The 18752-nt window shown below is 39.1% G+C and overlaps 1 protein-coding gene across 3 annotated transcripts in view; it reads left to right on the plus strand.

The window, feature by feature from the left end:
- Positions 1-18752, plus strand: part of oxr1a (oxidation resistance 1a) — a 206098-nt gene that overhangs the window by 160932 nt on the left and 26414 nt on the right. For all 3 annotated transcript variants that reach the window (XM_074682802.1, XM_074682804.1, XM_074682803.1), the window contains 3 exons: positions 3601-3708; positions 7014-7127; positions 18448-18600. In XM_074682802.1, coding sequence (XP_074538903.1) covers positions 3601-3708; positions 7014-7127; positions 18448-18600 — 375 coding nt within the window. The remainder of the gene's footprint in view (positions 1-3600; positions 3709-7013; positions 7128-18447; positions 18601-18752) is intronic.

Here is an 18752-nt window from a genome sequence, read left to right on the forward strand (position 1 = left end):
TTCATTTCTCAGTTTTTTTCCTGCTCTTGTTGAAGATGGGTAAATACGAAAAATACTTCCTTTTCTCTTACCTTTTTTTTCGTCACTACCTGGCATCATTCCACTATAAACTTGTTTATAGGTCATTGGTCCCTATCCGTGACGCTCTGCTCAACCTGATCCACAGGAGATGTCAAAGTGAACAGGTTTAATTGCATACTTTGAATATTTGTGCTGATGAGAGCTTGATTTCTAGAGATTCACTTGTTACGGCTCCCATGTGGCTCTCAGGTTCCTGCAAAATTACTTTCCATTTTTAAAAGTCTTCAGTTATGAAATGATCCCAGCTTTAATACCTACACACATTCCTCTGACTTCTTTCTTTCTTTCTTTCATCTTCATATTTGTGAGAGTTTTTGTATGAGTTTCTCTCTGTCGTCTATTTCTGCAAAGACTGAAAACATCCCCCTGACAAAGACTCTCATCTTCCAGCGAAGGCCAGAACTCTGTGTTTATTGGAGCTTGAGTTCATCATATGTGGTATGTTCAGGAAAAACAGTCTCATGTTCATTATTCTGATCATGTCATGTGCCCCACACACACACACTGATGTGTGTAAGTAATCTTCCAGCTCATCTGTCTTGGTTCCTCCTACTCAGCTAGCTATTTGTAATGCTGCTGTGTCTCCTGTCTGACTGTTCATCAATCCTGGAGGCAGTTTGTTATGTCAAGAGGCTGTCGTTTCTGTCATTTCTCTGAGTTCTTCTACGGCTGGCAAAGCTGGATACAATATTTAGAACAGAAGCGAAGACTAAGAACCAGAGCAGTATCGCTTCATGACGGTTTTCGTCATACTCAAAGTATTATAAATATCTGACTTTAGGTCACTTTGTTCAGTCCTGCCTCTCTGAACTCAATCACAATACGCTGAGTAAGACAGCATGATACAAGCAATCGATGGTGACCTGTTCAGGGTGTTTGTTGCTGACAGCTGGTATCATGAGGAAGGGTTGATGGTGTTGTGGCAAGGTATTTGTGGTCAGTTTCAGCTGTCTTGATCAAGTCAAATCTGTTGGGTATTAAACTCCAGGTCTGTGTCATATCCACAGATAACTGTTCTCTCTGAGCTGGGTCTTCAGTCATTGTATTGACCGGTGTTTCTTTTGCCATTGTTTGCTGAATCTCTGAATCCTCCTTACCTCACATCAACCCACCAAGGGATTAAGTTAGTCTGCCGCACCATAATCTACCAGGGCTGGAAGTGCTAAGCCCACTTTTCCTTCTGATAACTGTAATATCTCGTACCATATCCTGAGTTTTATCCGAGCCCGTAGATCTCTAAATCAGAGATTCTCAACTGCTGGGTTGCAACTAGTGCTGCACGATTTGGGGAAAAGGTGCGATTTGCGATTAGGTGGACAATATTGCGATTGCGATTGTGCTTGCGATTTAATTAAAAAACTTGTGTCATGATGAGTCTACAGACTTGCTTGGTTATCATGGAGAAAAATCGGAATTGCATGTGCTGACATTGTGATTGCGATAATCGTGCAGAACTAGTTGCAACCAAAAGAAAAAACCCTGTGCTTTTAGTAAAAAAGGATTTTTAGCAGCAAAGTGATTTTCAAACTCCTTAACAATTCATGGCTTTGATTCCTTGTAATGATAATTTACATCAACCATTTAACAGTTTAGAAGGAGACCTGCATGTTTTCACATGCAAGTATGACACAGACAACATGAAATATGGACTTTTGAAATTAATGACAAAGGAGGATAAAAACCTCAGTGCTTTTTGCAGCAAGGTGAAAAAAGAAGTGGTCAAAACTGGCATACAGTGATTTCTCTACTATCTCAGGTGTTGGTTTGACTTTGGGTAGATAATTTGAGTTTTAGGATAAAAAATATAAGAAAAGTAAGACAGAAGTAAATTTTGAAATATTAAGATATAAAAAAAATATTATGTGTTAGGGAGGTCTAAGGAATAAAAATCACAGTTAATTTTGCAGGGAAAAAATGGGATTAAATGGGTTAAATTGGTTCTGAAACCAGACCACTTGAGAACCGCTGCTTTGAATAATAATCTGGTTCCTCTATTGGTATTGACTAAAAATCACACAAGACCCTTGGCAGAACAGACTCCTACTCTATATCTGAAGAGCTGATACTTAGATATAATCACAAACCCTTCCTATGAATACATGTTGTATTTTTCTTTTCCATCTTAAAATATATTTTATCTTAAGACCTTGTAACTATGACTAACAGCCTTTCCGGCTTTTGAAAATTTAATTCAGAGCTTTAAAGGTAACTGTGTTTATTAAACTTTGTCTATTACAGTGTGAAGGTTTATGGTTTGGTTTTCTAAATATATAGCATCTTTAACATCTTCTACCTTTTTATTCCTTGAAAAACTCATCTTGCTCTGGTCTTTGAGCCAGAGTCATACTGTTTGACTTTATTATTATTATGTTCTTTTAGTTGTTTCATTATGATGTCAGTCAAGCTGAACTTTTACATTGAGGAGGACCTTTTTCAGCATCTCTTCTTCCTGTTTTTTAATCAAAATTGACTGGACATCTAGCATATTTTAATTAGTTTTAATGTATTTTATTCTATTTCATTTGATTTTTATTTGCTATAGTTTTATGTTGTTATGTATCTTAGTATTGTATCCTGTTATCTGTGCTGCTTTTAATATGTGCAGCTCTTTGGTCAACTTTGGTAGTTTTATGTGCTCTATAAATGAAGTTTCAGTTGAGTTGAGTTTGGTTGATCTTTAACAACGCAATCACTTTGTTCTGTAATGTTAAGACACTTATTTGTCTGTAACCTGCACCTTCTACAGTACTGTCTTCCCTTTGGGGTGTTTTTTCAAATAAACATGGTAGATGGAAAAAAACGTCTTTTTAAATTTGTTCTTTATTGACATAAAGTATTCAAATTTACCAGTCTCAAGACTCTGTTTTTATATTTTCTTTTTTATATTTTTTATTTTCTTATGTTTTAGTCTGATTCATAACTAATACTGACACCAATAGTAACTGATGGGACCTGTGTATTTCTGCTCAATTTAGCTTTCAGTTTGGCCTCTGCTCCATCTCTTAAGCGCTGTTTCTGTCCTAAACTCCCGCAGCTCATCCCTGCACGTCGCCATCTGTTTTCCACCATCTTTGTTTACTGCTTGTTGCCATAGAAACACTTTTCTTGCACTTTCCTCCATGCTGGAGTCTGAGAGATCCTCAGGAATCTCACACTGACCCTCTGTGTCTTCAGCTGACGTGCGGCCTCCTGTAGCTCTGTGTCCCAGCAGTTCAGTGAATACTGGTTCTTGTGAGGAGGGTCTGGTAGTGTGTTTTCTATTCTTCTGAGGTTTTCTTGTCCTCTTCGGAGGTTTGGGTTCAAGTATCACTCTCTGACCTAGGTGAAAATCATCTGCTTTTTCTTTTCACTGAGCTGACTTTAATTTGTCTCCTTGCGTTGTACCAGCACAGCTCAGTTTCCAGTGTGAAGCTTTCTCTGCCACTCATCGCGTGTCATACCTGAAAGTTTGTCCTCTGCAGCGTTATGAAATAGTCCTCTGCAGCAGCCTGATTATTTTTTCTCTTTGTCTTTCTCTAGGTGGAATCGCGGGACACGTTGAACAGCATCGCCCTGAAGTTTGACACCACGCCAAACGAACTGGTTCAGCTAAACAAGCTTTTCTCCAGAGCAGTGGTGCCAGGCCAGGTGTGTACCAACATGCTCGCCTTCACTGATGCACAGCTGCATGACTCCCCTGCTGTTCTGCAGCAACCCTCATATCTGCAGCGCTTCATCAATACATCAATAAGGTTTCTACTTTTGGCTCGTCACTGTGCACTCTCAAAGTGGACCTTGAATTAAAGATTTTGTAGGAGCATCTCACATATCCAGCTTCATGATCGATCTCTTTAAACCCCTACGATCTATATTCCTGCTAACTGGCCTGCTTATGCTAGCACTACATGTCCCCTTAACAAAACAGGCTGATGTCCACAAAGCTATGATGATAAGCTCTACATTCACCCATGATACTTTGATTCTGACAACGTACACCTACCATTTCACCACTCAGCTCCTCTTTTATCGTCTTTCCCAAATTCTAGTTTCATAGTATTAAGTGTGTAAAGTATTATTATGTGCCTCTGTTTTTAAATTAAAATAAATCTGTTTGGATCCGCTCCCATAGCTGAAGGAGAAGTTGAACCACAGGACAGCAGCTGCTGTAATTTTCATGATGTTTTGTAAAAGATGAATATTGCATATCCTCACCTACTCTTCAGGTTAAGGGAAAATTTAAATTTAAAATAATAATCCACTAATTTTTTTTCAAATCAACCTAAAACCTGAAAGCCTGACTACAGACAGCAGCAGTCTTACCTGAAGGTGAAGTTGTTGTAGCACCTTTTATATTAGAGACAGTCAAGGTAACTGTTTCTATTCCTGTGCTTGACATTTAAATCATAAAGACTGAATTTTAAACCTTGAAGTGTCTGACGACAAAAGAATTATCAAGTTTCAAAGGATATACTTAACCCTTTGGGATGTATCCTGATACCATCTCCAATCAATAGTTTGTACTGTGTATTGATTTGGAAATGGTCTGGTTGGTTTATGTTTCTTCTGTTGGTAAGAGTCTTTAACACTCACTGTGTTTGAGTTTTGTGCACAGAAACTCTTTAAATCTGTAGCCTGCCTAATTAAACTTGACATTTCTTATAATGAACAAAGCTAGCAACTTTGCTCTATTCTAAGAGTAAATTTCCAGTGATGGTGAAGTAATACAAGTTGACCAGGAACCCTAATCTAGCACAGCACCTTCCCCATCACTAACCTTCTCTCCTCCAATTCATCAGACTTCTTTTGTCTGCGCCATAACAGGTTATTTCTTTGTTGACGGCACGCAGAAGTCCCTGTGATAACTCTACACCAACTAGCAAACTTTAGCAGTGAGAAGAGTGCATCTGTGTTTTTTTTCTGCTGAAAGTGATTTCCTGGATTAATGCTGTACTAATGGTGGACACTTGGGCAGTACTTGCAAAAAGAAAAAGGACAAAAGTGGTAGAAGAAAGCTAAACAGGAGAGTAATAGAGCATGGGCTAAAACACAGGGGCTAATCTGTTTGTGATTATGTCTATTCCAACCCACAGTCAGCAGTTATTCTGCAGTGGTCTGTTCAAACTTGAGAGTCTATCAATAAAGTGAAGAGTGAGGTTACGTTAGCTCTGCTTGGTGAGGTTGGAGTTGGTAGATGAACTACACTACAAACTGAGTTTACAAAGTTTGCTAGTTGTCATATTTCAAACAGTAGCCCTACGTAACTAAAACAAACACCTTACCTCGTTGTTTTGTATCCAATAAACATTTGTCTTGAACAAAGAAACGCAGAGTTAAAATAAAAATCTGCTCTCCATTCATTTGCTTTAAAGAAAACACACGCCTTGGCAAGAGTAACTTCCTCAGTGGGTTCAAGTGCTCATGGGAAACTGAGTCTTTATCTCTTTTTATGCCGTCTTTCCATTGTTGCTTGAGTCCATCAGGTCTTAGGTATTTGATCCTGACTATGATGCAAAACTAAGCTGCAAAATTGTCAAAATTCACTATGTATCAGTAGCCACGTATATATGGACCCAAATATTCCTCTTGCATTTGGTTTATTTGCTCAAACTGAAAGAATTTAACCTTTGTAAACACCTCATTCTGAAAGAACAGTGCCAATTCGAATGGACATTTAATTGGTTTCACAGAGGTGGAATATTCCTTTCCCCAAACCAATTGAGGTATCATGCATCCACTCAAACGGAAAGTTGTCAGGGTGCGTTCTTTCAACGCATGCTCAGATGTGACGTAAGACGCAACTAGAGACGTTCCTCAATTTGTTAAATGTTTGTTTACGTTTTTCTGCGCATGTCCCATTGACTATTTTGTTTGATTATAGCGGTGCATGTAGACCAGAGATTGGAATATTCCTTTCCATGTATACTATTGTTTTTGGAAAAGTCATTCGGAAAGATTCCATTCAGAAAGATGAAAAACTCCTCATGTAACCAAGGCTTGTGACCCGGACTTCATAAATCTGATTTGTTGACCACTGTAGGTGGAAGAGCACATCTCTGTTGTGTCTTCAAATGGTGCAAAAACAAACAGGCTCTGAAGTGCTGAAAAAAACTTTGGAGTGTTTCACAATTAGTTGGACTACGTGCCAGATAACGTTGCTGACCTGCATTCATTGTTTCTCATACAGCCCCACTTCAAAAAATAGCAGAATGTCCCTTTAATGCTCAGTGATAGCACTACAGTCAGTCCTCCACAGTCCATGGTGAGAGCTTTATCCTTCTCTATCATTGGTTACAGCAGCAGTGTGCTCTTCAGAAATAACAGACCATTGATTTGGAGTAGGGACCAATCAGAATGGAGCTTTTAACACTGTAGTGTGAAAAGCTACACTAACCTTCTCTTGGCACACACAGAGCGGCTGACTGTGTTAGTTCTGGGTTACAATTCTTTTTTAAAAACTTTAATTGATCAAATAATTTAACCCAGGTATTGATCCTCTCATCCTCCCTCTGTAAGAAAGCACAAAGTTATCATTTGAAACGATCAAACAGCTCGTCAGCCACCATTTCAAACAGATCACACAACAGACGCTCAGCAAATCTGCAGATAGCAGCCCATCAGTGGAGCGCTACAGCAGAAATGTGATTTATTCATAGAATTAATAAATTCATAGAAGAATGTTTTAATTGAATGACCCTGTGTGATCGTGATGATTAAACCAACTCATTTATACAAATTCAAAATGTATTTTAGTCTCAAATGTCAAAATTCTCACTCTTAATCAATAGTAGCCTCAGGTAAGTAACATGATAGCGTGTGTTATTGCTCATCAGACTGGAGGGTGGTCATGCGTGTGAGAGACAGAAGCTTTCTCTTCGATACCTCTGTGTGTGATTGTGTTTGGTGTGTGCTGAAGGCAGAGCCTCTGTAAATACAGTCCTGGATTGTGTTTGCAGGTTCTCTATGTTCCTGATCCCGAGTACATCTCCAGTGCTGGGAGCTCCCCCTCCCTCAGTCCCATCAGCCCCCTGTCTCCCACCTCCTCGGACGCAGATCTAGAGAAGGCGACGGTATGTTGAACACACTGTGCACTAATACACACGCCCACACACACAAAATGTACACGGACAGTCTCAACTTGTGTTAGTGGGTTGAATCCTGGTGATTGTGAAGTAGTTAATATAAATAAATACTCTTGAAACCAAAATGTTCAACACATTTAGACCCACAGAATAAACAACTTGTCTTACTTTATATTTTTGTTCTTCTAAATTTGGAAGATTTTTGGTCGTTTGTGCGTATGAGCTGTGCATTTTGACCTTGTGCTTTCTTCAACCAGAAAGACAGACAAAATAAAACAGAACAGACACAAAACGTCCTTGGTTACAGGAGTGCATGACTCAAGACAGAAGCGAACAGATCTTGTATCTTAAATTTGATTGATTAGTCAGTGTTTGCTGTTTCTGGATCCTGTTTCCTCTTTCTGGGGATCACCAGCTGGTATTGGTTCTCAGCTTCTTCCCTTTTCTGCTGAGATAGATGACATAGTTGATTAAATCCTCAAATTCTTTGTAATTTGACCCAGACGAATGTCATTCCTAATCCGTTTTGCTATTTGCTCAAACTGTCTCAGAGTTATTTGCCTCTCCCCGTCTTTACCTATGAAAGACTCCACCTTTCAGAGATGACCTTTGAATATTCAGCCTACTTACTAACCTTTTGAAAATTAACCTCATTATAGAAATCACAAAACTTTTCAGAGCTATGTTGTTTAACTCTCAACCTTTTTGAAGCTTGATGCTGGCATCAAATGAAAAATGAGCAGATTTTTCATACAAAATAATCTCAAAGTTAACAAACTGTCTGACACAGAAATGGAAAAGATTAACTTCCACAGGTTCTTTTAAATGGCTGCTCAGTTTCAGAGCTCTGCCAGATGGTTTTTCTTGACAAAGCAGAAGTTATTTACTTTTGTTGGGGATGGGAATTTGGTGATCACCAGAGTAAACATTGAGTCTGTGCCGGCTAAGCACACAGCTGCTGCAGAGAGGCTTGTTTCCCCTTGGTGAAGGCCGGCAGGCCGTGCTGGCCGTTTGGAAATGGATAGGGGTGGGTTACAGCTTGAAGGTTTATTGACACTGTGGAGGGCAAACCAGCTGTAACTTATATTGGGTCCAAAGACTGCACGTATGAAATGCCCTCTTGAGTCACCTATGTAACAAAGATCATTTAATCACCTCTGGTTAAAGCAAACCACTGGTTAGAGTTGTTTTACTTTATTTCTTTTTTAAATTAAAATGAATTTAAAAACGGTGTTATAAAACTATACAAAATTGACTTTGAAGATTGTTATCATATTTAAAAAAGTAGTGTCATTTAACAGCACAAATGTCATGATTCATTTGATGCATTGTTTTTAAATCACTTTTGAATACCTCTGGGATTTGGGTGATTGCCAAATCATCAAAATCTGTTACGTCAACATTTGACACAGCATACCAACTTTTTGGACTTTTTTTTGCGTAAAAAAGATAAATTTATATTGATTTTAATTAAGGCTGAGCAGTTAATTGAATTGAGACTGACATCGCAATGTCAGTCTTACACGTTCTTCCTTAAAACCAACAAAAGCCAATCTACTGAGTTTTTTCTGGCAAAGACCTGTGAGCTACAGGGAGCCATACAGTAAATTGACTCTTAATTCTGTTAAGTTTGTTACTCTTACTGACAACTGAAGGGCAGTCAAGTTTCACAGAGTTCCTTTTTCTTTTTTGATTAAAAAGTTGAGGAAAGATTTGTTTATATGTTGATAATATCCTTTGTTATGAAAGTCATAAGATAGAATGATTTATTGCTTTTGTTGATTGAATAATGCAGAAGATAAACAAACAAAATTAGATTATTTTCCAAAATCATTAAGCCCTAATTACAATCTGTTTTAATGTGTTTTGTTTGAGTAATCACATGTCTAAACCTTAGATATTTACACTGTGATCACAACTGAAGGTAGTTGTGGTGAAAAAATGTCCAATTTCCTTCTGTTTTGTTAGCAGTGGGGTTAGTTCCAGTTTTTTTATCAGTGTTATTCCACTCATTCCACTGGTTGATCTCAGCCTTCCTGTAGTCCACTCAGAGAAAAGCTGTGGGTCAGAGGAAACGTCTGTGTGAGGTGTCCTCAGGTCCGGTCTGTTGAGCCCTACATGTCGTTTCTCTGCAGCTTTAATATCAGCCGTGTAAGCCATCTCCTTCCTCTGTGTACAGAGCATCTGAGCGAACCCATCACTGAGCCGAGCGGTCCCTTCAGAAATATAATTGTTTTCTTGTCTCTATGGAAACGTGGCGTTTCTGCAAGTTTTGAGGGAACATGGATAATGCCTTCTCCATTACCATCACTGTCACTGCAGCTGCTCTCGAGCTGGAACACCCTTTCATTTGCTGTCGTCCCTGTTGTTAATCCTTCAGTGGCTGTCAGAGGAAAGGCTCTGTTAATTTTTCTGTTATCTATTAAGGCCACGCCTGTGAGAACCGCAGCTCTCAATGAGTGAAGATCAGAGAGAGGCTGTGACTGCAGGGGATTTCAGCTCCAGAAGTGATGCTGTATCTGATATCTAGCAACTAGTGCACGGAGCTGATAGCTCTCACAACAAGCAGGCAGACGGCAGTAACTCAAGGCAGAGGAAGTCTGCTGAGAGGAGGGAGCGTGTCCTCATCTCATGTGTGTTTTACCTCAGAATCCCTCTCTGTGTTTGGAACAATCTTTTAAAACAGCCATGAGAGCTAGTTTAACCTGGATGATGTGTCCTTATTTAAACTTTAGATTTGAGGAGTCAGAGCCATTAACTGTACAATATATGGATGTAGATTCTCTGACATCAGTTTAGGATTTTGGAGCTAAAGATTGACTTAAAAACTTTGAATGTATAGAGTAATAATTATATACACAGTGATTAACAAATTTGTTGGACCATTCGTCAAAAAAATGAGAAAACCATCATGAAGTGCTTTAATTTGAACTCTTGCTTCCTCAATTAACAGGAGTGAGGAGTTCAAACTGAGTTTACATTTTTATTTCCAAATTTAAACCAGAAAACTGGAATTTTTCACAAAGTCAGAAATTAATCAGAAAAAAACATACAACCTCTAAAATATGGTTTCTGATCAGGGTCTTAAGTAAATAACTGTAATTTGTCAATCTAAAAAAGAAAACGTACTGTACTGTTTTATTTCTGTTCTCTCTTTGTTTTGTAAAACTGTACATTTTGAAATACATGAAAATGACGAACATTTATATTTCTGTATTACAGTATCATTTTGATTTTAGAGCTTAAGCATCCTAGTGGATTTACCATTAAAGAAGCATACAGATATTTTGGCAACCAGAAATATGCTGTCAAATTGGAGAAGAGGTGGTAAACACCTTTCATTGAGTTGTGGTCCAAAAAACTCATAAACACTTTACCTAGAATGGTACATTCATGTCAAAATGTTCTACGGTCACATTTCAGGAAAATCCATTACTGTTTTTTTAAGTGCTTGAATAAAGATTTTTTTTTTTTATTCTAAGGAGGCACTTCAAAATTTACCATGTCAATTGGAGGTCATCTAGAACATTCAACCTTTTCATTCATTTGTGTTTTGATGGTTTGGATTCAGCATGTTTGATATCAGTCAAACAGGATTAAAAAAAACAGAATTGTTTAACTCCTGAGATGCTGCTTCATTCAGACACTCAGTATTTTGTTAGGGTTTCTTAAATAGAGGCATTAAGCTTGTAGCTCAGCTGAGGTTCACTGAAGCTTTAAGATATTGAAGTTTGCTTTAAAGAGTCCTTCAGCTGGTCTGTACTCTGAGGGTTGGTTGTTTCTCATCGTCCTGACGAGTTCAGGTCAGGTGATCAGTTTTATGTACAGTAGTTTCATGATCAGTGAATCACCTGGTGGTAGTTTTGGCGCTGTGGGCAGGTGATGGACAAAGAAATCAGAATCTCCATAACACTATACAGTGGTTTGAAACATGATGTGCTCTCGACTCTCTCTGAATAAAAGATACTGACATTGTTTTGATTATTACAATCTATTACTCAGTTCAGTTTGGCGTAGATTTCTCGACAGTTGATCAACTTGTGGAAGACTGTGATGTTGATTGGGTGCCGTGCTTGTGTGCTCGCTGATTCACATTCATCGTCTACGGTCCAGTTAATTGTTAATCCTCGTTGTTTGATATTTGTCTGATATTTTTATAACTGTCTTTCTCACACAGTTATTGTTAGGAAGTGCTTTTCAGCTGTTCCGTTGATAATCGGGGTCTGAATATCCTCTCTGTGCTGCCCCGTCCTGAACACATTACTTGTATTCTTAGGGGAAAACTGGTCTAAGATCAGACCATTATGGTGTTTTTTTTATTCATTTTTTTTTCCCCCAATGGACAATTTGGCTGATGATATCTCTAATATGCTGAACAACTGCGACCGTCCAGAAGCTAGTGAATACCAGCTAATGTAAATTCTGCTTGTGGAAGGTGTTGATGATCGTCTTCTGGACAACTGTGAAGCCAGCTGTCTTTCTATGACTGTGGTTTCATGTTCTCAGGACGCAGGGCATGTATTCTGGTTGAACAGGGATTTATGGGAAGAAGTTTTTTTTTGTTTGTTTGTTTTTTTAATTTTTTAAAGCTGTAAGTCATAATTATCACAAGTAAAACGGAAAAAAATGTAACTGAAAATTTTTTTTTAGTGGTTTACATATGATGAATAAAGAACTTTCGCTTTCTTCAGTAGCCCCATGGTGAATGTTGAACTTTATTTGAGATGCTGCTGTTTACGTCAAGACACCTTGTTTTCTTTGCACAACACTTTCTGTGCTTAAGTGGCAATGTAAATGTTTTTCCTTGTGTATCTCCTTTTTTTCTGAGTCTCTGATGAATCCAAAGGCCAGTTAAGGTAGCTCTGAAGACTCTTTATGCTCTCACGCTGCCTTCAAGCCCTGTGATATTGGCAGCAAAAAGAAACACATACTGTAGGCACAGATTTTGGCATCGCTGTCTGTATTACTGTGTGCGCGTGTTTGTGTGTGTGTGTGTGTGTGTGTGTGTGTGTGTGTGTGTGTGTGTGTGTGTGTGTGCCATCATGGGTAGCTGGCTGGCAGTCGTGCTCTGGTGGTTTTTGGCAGCTACAGCCTCGCTGGCTCACTTCCTCTCTGGTCATCTGTGTGGACAGTCAGTCAGTTAGCAGAGAGCAGGTTTACCTGCTCACTAACAAACTGTGTGTGCTCTGTTCTGCTTTTTAATATGACTCATTCAGCATCTCATCAGCGGCTCATCAAAATGTAGCATGTCCTGAGACTAAACATGAGGTGATAACAGCACAGACTGTGCTGGAGTCTCAGGCTCTGGTGCTGGATGAATCCCAGCCCATGTGTGCTCCCTCCTGCAGAGAAGACAATGTCCAGAAGGTGGAGCTCTGGAGGATTTCTGAAGCAGCATGTGTGACTATCAAGGTCAAAGCTGTGTGTATGTATATTTATAAACACCACGCTGGAGACACGCCATGATTTAAACGTTTCCTTTTCTTCAGCTAGATGAGGGAAGTGCTGGTTTGACATTAAAGGATTTTGATTTCAGTTCCACCTCCGCACCTGGCATGAACCACTTCTGCACCTGGTCCCTGACCTTGTCCTCAGTGCCCTGCCCTTCACACAGCTGCCTACAGGGGACTGCTTTCGTGGCACTTTTTGTTTATCAGTGTTTGATGAAAACTCTCAGAGAAAACCCCCTCTTCTCCTCTCACACCTCGGCTGCTCCTGGCTCGGTCACTGACGTCAGAACAGGTATTTCTGTCCCTGGAGAGCAGCAGATGCTCATCATCTTTCTGGCACTCTCCTCTCCTCCCCAGATCATGCATGCTGCAAAGATATTGTTTTTAACACTTTTAGAAATGGTGTCACTTTATGTCAAGTACCAGTCTATTCCCTCTGATCAAAGGAGAAAGTCTTTTAAAGGCACAGAGACCAGAACAGGTTGCTCTAACAGGAAACTGAATTTCAAGCCAAAATGATTCAACTACACTAAAAGTCCTGATGGTCAATTATTGGTGAGATTGTTTTAAATCTGCATCAGATGTAAAGTTTTTGATATCTAATAGGCTTGTACAAAGAAAACCATTATCACATACAAAAAAACGTAACTAATGTATGACCACACTGCCCCAAATTAACAGTATATTGATGATTGATGATATACACATTCAGCTTTTAGCGATGAAAACAGCAGGGCTGGGACGATATGTTTTTCTCCTGATTACATTCTTTTATGATTTTTGGGGTCTCGATTCATTCTAAATTGCGATTCTTCAATAGTTCTGATCTCAGCAATTTTCTAACAGTAGACCAAGTGAAAAGTTGAATGATGATGATGATATCTACAGACTATATCAGGAGCTGTATTTTCCCCAAAAGCGCACATCACGTGAGTCAGTTTTTATGATTTATTCAGGGGATCTGAATTAATCTCGACTGTTTTCCAACTCAGTTTATAAACAAAGACTAAAATAAAGAATTTAAATTCAAAGAAAAAAGTTTTTTGATCAAAAAATCATGATTTAAAATTGTTCAACATATGAAACCTGATACTACAATACAAGGATTTATCTTCCACCCCTAGAAAACAGACCATTTGTTGTTATGGTGAAGAAGAAAAAAAAATCAATTAGTGGTATGCGTGAGTCAGGAAAGCGCCCAGACAGAGCATTGAATATAACGGCTCCAGGCCCCACCATTACAAGTGTTAATGGCAGGGTTACTGCACTTGTTTGGGTGTTTCAAAGATGGCAGATATCGTGCTAATGAGTAAATTTATTTTTTAGATACTGTACTGGCGCTCAGAAGCAACACTAGCATTTACCCTCTTAAAGATATTTCGCCATTCTTTCCCTTTGTCCTTGTTTCTGACGAGTGGTTAGCTAATAATAGCTGTTCATTCAGTCCATGTTTTTTTCTTATAAAATATCCATTTCTTCTGCAGAAAAATGTTATTCTTTTCTCTGTGATACCGACACAGCTCGCCATATTTTTACTATATATGCAAAGTGTGCATGTGCAATCTGATATGGCACATTAGTTATGTCTACAGTCTGATTTGTGTGATGAATAGTTGTGCATGTGGGCCCAAGCTCTTTACATAAAATGATATCTTTAATGCTAGTGTATGATTATTGCAGTTAGCCATGAATTCAAGTCTCCTGTTTTACAAAAAAAAAATAGCGAGGAAGATTGTTTTTTCAGTCAAAATCTTTTAATTGAGGAACAAATAGAAAAAGTGCAGTCCCCATCAGTCACTGATATAACACAATGTTATGAATAAACACCAAGTGCAGTTAGCAGCTACATCTACATAGAAAAGATGTGAAATGTATTCTACAGAAAAAAAATGTTATAAACTTCTCATAGTGAATACTTGAGGCATGGACCTACAACAACAAACCGTGTTAACATTTTTCTTTGCAGGTAAATGAAGAAAAGCAAGATGAACAAAACTAACCAAAACATATATTTATTTATGTTATAAAACAATCCCTACCCTGTCACTGCCAGTAATGATGTGAAATAATGTCCCTATTAGAGATACAGTTTTGCATCTCAAAAAGAGAGATAGTAAAGCTGCACCTGGATCATGGTTTTAGCTCTAAAGAGTTCAGAAAAGGTCCCCAGGTTTCAGTAAACTGTGCGATTTAATGTTGAGGGAAGAATCTTCTGTACCTTGAGGCGAGCCATAACTTCTGCCAACCATTGTTTGTGTGTAGGAGAGGTAGCGTCTCTCCATCTGAGCAGCACTGCACGCCTGGCTAGGACCCTAGACCAGGGTCTGTTTGTTTCTGTGCCGATATCAGCTCCTCCAATGACCCCAAATATTGCAACCATAGGATTGGGTTTCAGTGTAACGTTTGTTATCTTGGACATGGTGTGAAGAAGCGAGACAGTTTAACGTAGAACGTTATTGTTTTTGATAAAAAATTACTGTTATTTACTGTCATTCCTAGAGAGAAACTGTGTTTTTAGTGGTTGTTTGGTTTGTTTTTCTTGAATAATGTCAGACTTCTCAGAGATTTCCTGTGAGCTTGAGCTGTGATTTGGTGAAGTGAAGCGGTTAGGACAGCTAGCCAGAGGTTGTTGTTGTTTTTTTTTTAACTTTTTTTGCAATGAAAGATGAATAAATGGACAGATTGTCAACACTTGATGATATGCCACCATTGGCTGACAATCACAAAGACCAACTTATCTTTCTGTTTACTCGTCACTGTAAGTAGTCTGTCTGCTGTTGATCCTCCTGCACCACAGCAAAATGTGCAAATATAGTCAGCAGTTAAGATTTAAATTACATTCATTTATTGGATATTATTGTATAATATTTTATTTTTTAATCTAGTTTTGTGCAGCATTGGTCATCCTAGCAGAATAATGAATAGGTGACCTGGTAATAACCTGAGAGAAACAGCTCAGAGTCAATAGACAGCAATCTGGCATCTCCTTTTGTTTGATGAGAACTCTGGGAAGTGTGATGGAGGTTCCTCTGTCGAAGACAAACACCTCGCCTCTGTTGTGCCAGATGTGACACAGAATCTGGGTGATGGTGTTAATCATGAATATGACTGAGGGAGTACTTCCATGTGATCTGTACCTTCTTCTATCAGCCTGAGTGTTCTGCTCCCGAGTATAAAGAGGTGTTTGAGGTGAGGAGTAATGCACAGTGTGCAGGTTGGGATGACAGATTGTAACCCTCACAGAGTGAGCAGCACACTGCAGTATAGCAAACGGGTCTTGTTTCATCCTTCAGGGTGATGTAATCTGAGATTGAAATTCATCAACAACAGCGGCTGCGATGGCTGAGGGATTCATCCATGGGCTTTTTTAAGAGTGTTCCTGGATTTTCAGCTCCCTCTTCTCTCTCTTTGTTGTTTCTTTAAAGAGCGCTGTTTTCGGCCCTAACAGATTGGGCCTTTCCAGGCTGCCAGCGTCTGTGCTTGGTGTGTAGGTGTGGGTCAGTAGCTGCAGGCTGTTTGTCAACAGTGCCAGGAGACAGACATGAGGAGGTGTGGGGGTGGGTGTCAGGAGGACACCAGACAGTTGTTGTGGACTGGTGCTCTCCTCTGTTAGCTGCTCATTGCTCTTAATTTCACTCCCCTGTGCTGTTTTTAGCCCTCAGTTGGAATACCCACAGTGATTTCTCCTTCACCTGTCTCACAGTCTTTAACCCCCTTTGCATCATTGTGTCTGATTTGTTCATTGTGGCTTTACACACTTCTTCTTTTTGGGTTGCTTTTACTGTCATTCAGCATCACTGACTGCAGAGTTGATGAGTCATCCAGTTCAACAGCCTTCCTACATAATCTCCCTTAAGTCAGACAGTCGCCCATGTGGAGGCTCTCAGACAGATCCCAGTCAGTCCTCCCCGGTGGGTCAGTTATGTGTGGGAAAAACTCTGCTAGTAGAACATTATGTTTACCATAGTACAGCTATAAAAGCAGAAGCAACATTGCTTCTCTGCTTTAATAATAACTTCAGTAAGTATTCCCTCGCCTCATTTTATTTCCCCGGACTGTTGGTGTAATTTTAGCTCACATCAAACCAAGCATTTAATAAGTAATTCATTATGCATGAAGGAAACACCAGTGATGCTGCTGCAAAATGCACGATTCACAGAGTAAAGTTTTCTATGAAAAATGATCATAGGAAGATGCTTCACTAACAACCAGGTTGGAAATGCTGGAGGATGAGGGGTTACCCTCGACACACACTTTGATTCTTATAAACCCTCTGGTCATTCAGTTTTTATCTCCAGTGGAGATACATCTTTTCTACAAGATGTGCATTTCATGCCCCCACCAGTAGATGGCGCAGGTTGACCTGCCTTCTATCAGTTAACTTTCACCTTAATGATAATAAACTGTTGATCTTTGAAGTTTGCAGAAAGATAACAATATGAAACAGGAAGCAGCCGTTCTCTTGTTTCTTGGGTCAAAAGTTTTCAAAAAGAGATGAGAATAGATCTGGGTATGCAGACAACCAGCAGTCAGCATCACCAGTGAAAAGAGGAGAAAGGAGGACAGAGGAGGAGAGAGGAGGCCAGTGAGTGGAGATGAAAAACAACACAGACGTGAATGTGCACAGCCTACACCATCCACATGAATGATTCATTCAAACTCCAACGAGCAGATATAAACGATAGTCTGACATCTAACCGTCGGCTAGCTATTTAACAATTACTGTTAGGAGAATAAATTAACTGAGCAGGCTAATTGACTCACCACTCATTTCTGTGTTGAAGACTGGTGTTATTGTTCCTGGGCCAACCAAAAATCACTGTTTTCTTTTATGAGTGTTTTTTATCTGCCGCAAATCACACACAGCCCATAACCTCGTATGTCTAATTTTTAATTTCACTAATGAAAAGCCTCATAAAGCTCCATAAGCTTTCCAAGAGGGCAGCATTAATATGGTTAAAAGCCAGTAAATACTATTTCACACGATACAATTCATTAAGTCAAAGGTATGATAGTGTAAGAATACAAAGGCAATCAAAGAAGTTTAAATGTAAACAATTATAATCCCAACTCCAGAAAAACTGAGATGCTATATAAAATGGTAATAAAAGCTGAGAATTTAAAGGTTTACAACCATTTAAACCTTATATTCAAAAGAAAAATACATAAAGACTGCATGCCAAATTTTGAAACTGAAAAATATGTTGTTTAATGAAAAATATATGTTAAATAAAAATTGATGCCAGCAACTTTTTCCAACATAAAGTTGTGATAGGTGCATGTCTACCGTTCTTTTATTACAAGGTGGATGTTTGAACCAGCAAGACTGTTTCTGGAGTTTCTGGAGGTTGAGTTTCCCAATCCGTCCTGATACAGGATTTCGACTGTTCAACAGTTTAGACTGTCCTTCCTCCTATGATGCACAAGATCTATTCAGTAAATGACAAATCAGAACTTTAAGCAGGACAGTTCAGCACCTGGACTCTTCTACCACAGAGCCATGCTGCTGTGATACATACAGGATGTGGTTTGGCATTGTCTCATTGAAGAATGTAAGGTCTACCATAAAAAGGTCATCATCTTTATGGCTGAGTATGATGAGGGTTGAGTAATCCTGAATACATTGTTCAGCTTTAATGGTGCTACCCTCGATGTATAAGCCTCCCATGTCATAGGCCAGAGACAGTTCCAGCCAAACCCATTAGAGAAATGAGGTGGGAACTTCGCCAAGGGAGGATTGATTTTGTTCACGTCTGCACTGGACCTAAAGTGACAAACTGAAACGGTTTTGCACAAATACTACATGAACTTTTAGAATCATTTTGAAACTAAAAATTGATTTTATTTCCTCCCCTTAGGACACACAGACCCCAAACAGGCCTGCAGTGTTTCCCCCTCCGGTTTTCTCCTCTGTGCGTCACTCCAGGGTGGTGTCGTCCACCTCAGAGGAAGAAGAGGCCCTAACAGAGAAGTTCCTCAAGATCAACTGCAAATACATCACTGACGGCAAGGTAAAGCACTTCATAATAACTTTTTTTCTCAATGTGTAAAAGAAACAGGGGATTTAAACAGTATTGGGGCTACCTTTAAAATGAAGTGAAACAATAATAAAGACATCCAGTTCCACACATCACCCCAAAAAAGATGTTCCAAACAGAGACAA

The sequence above is a fragment of the Halichoeres trimaculatus genome, unplaced genomic scaffold (genome assembly GCF_033239565.1).
Source record: "Halichoeres trimaculatus isolate MK-OKI-2021-1 unplaced genomic scaffold, fHalTri1.1 fHalTri1_scaffold_12, whole genome shotgun sequence".
NCBI classification, from domain to species: domain Eukaryota; kingdom Metazoa; phylum Chordata; class Actinopteri; order Labriformes; family Labridae; genus Halichoeres; species Halichoeres trimaculatus.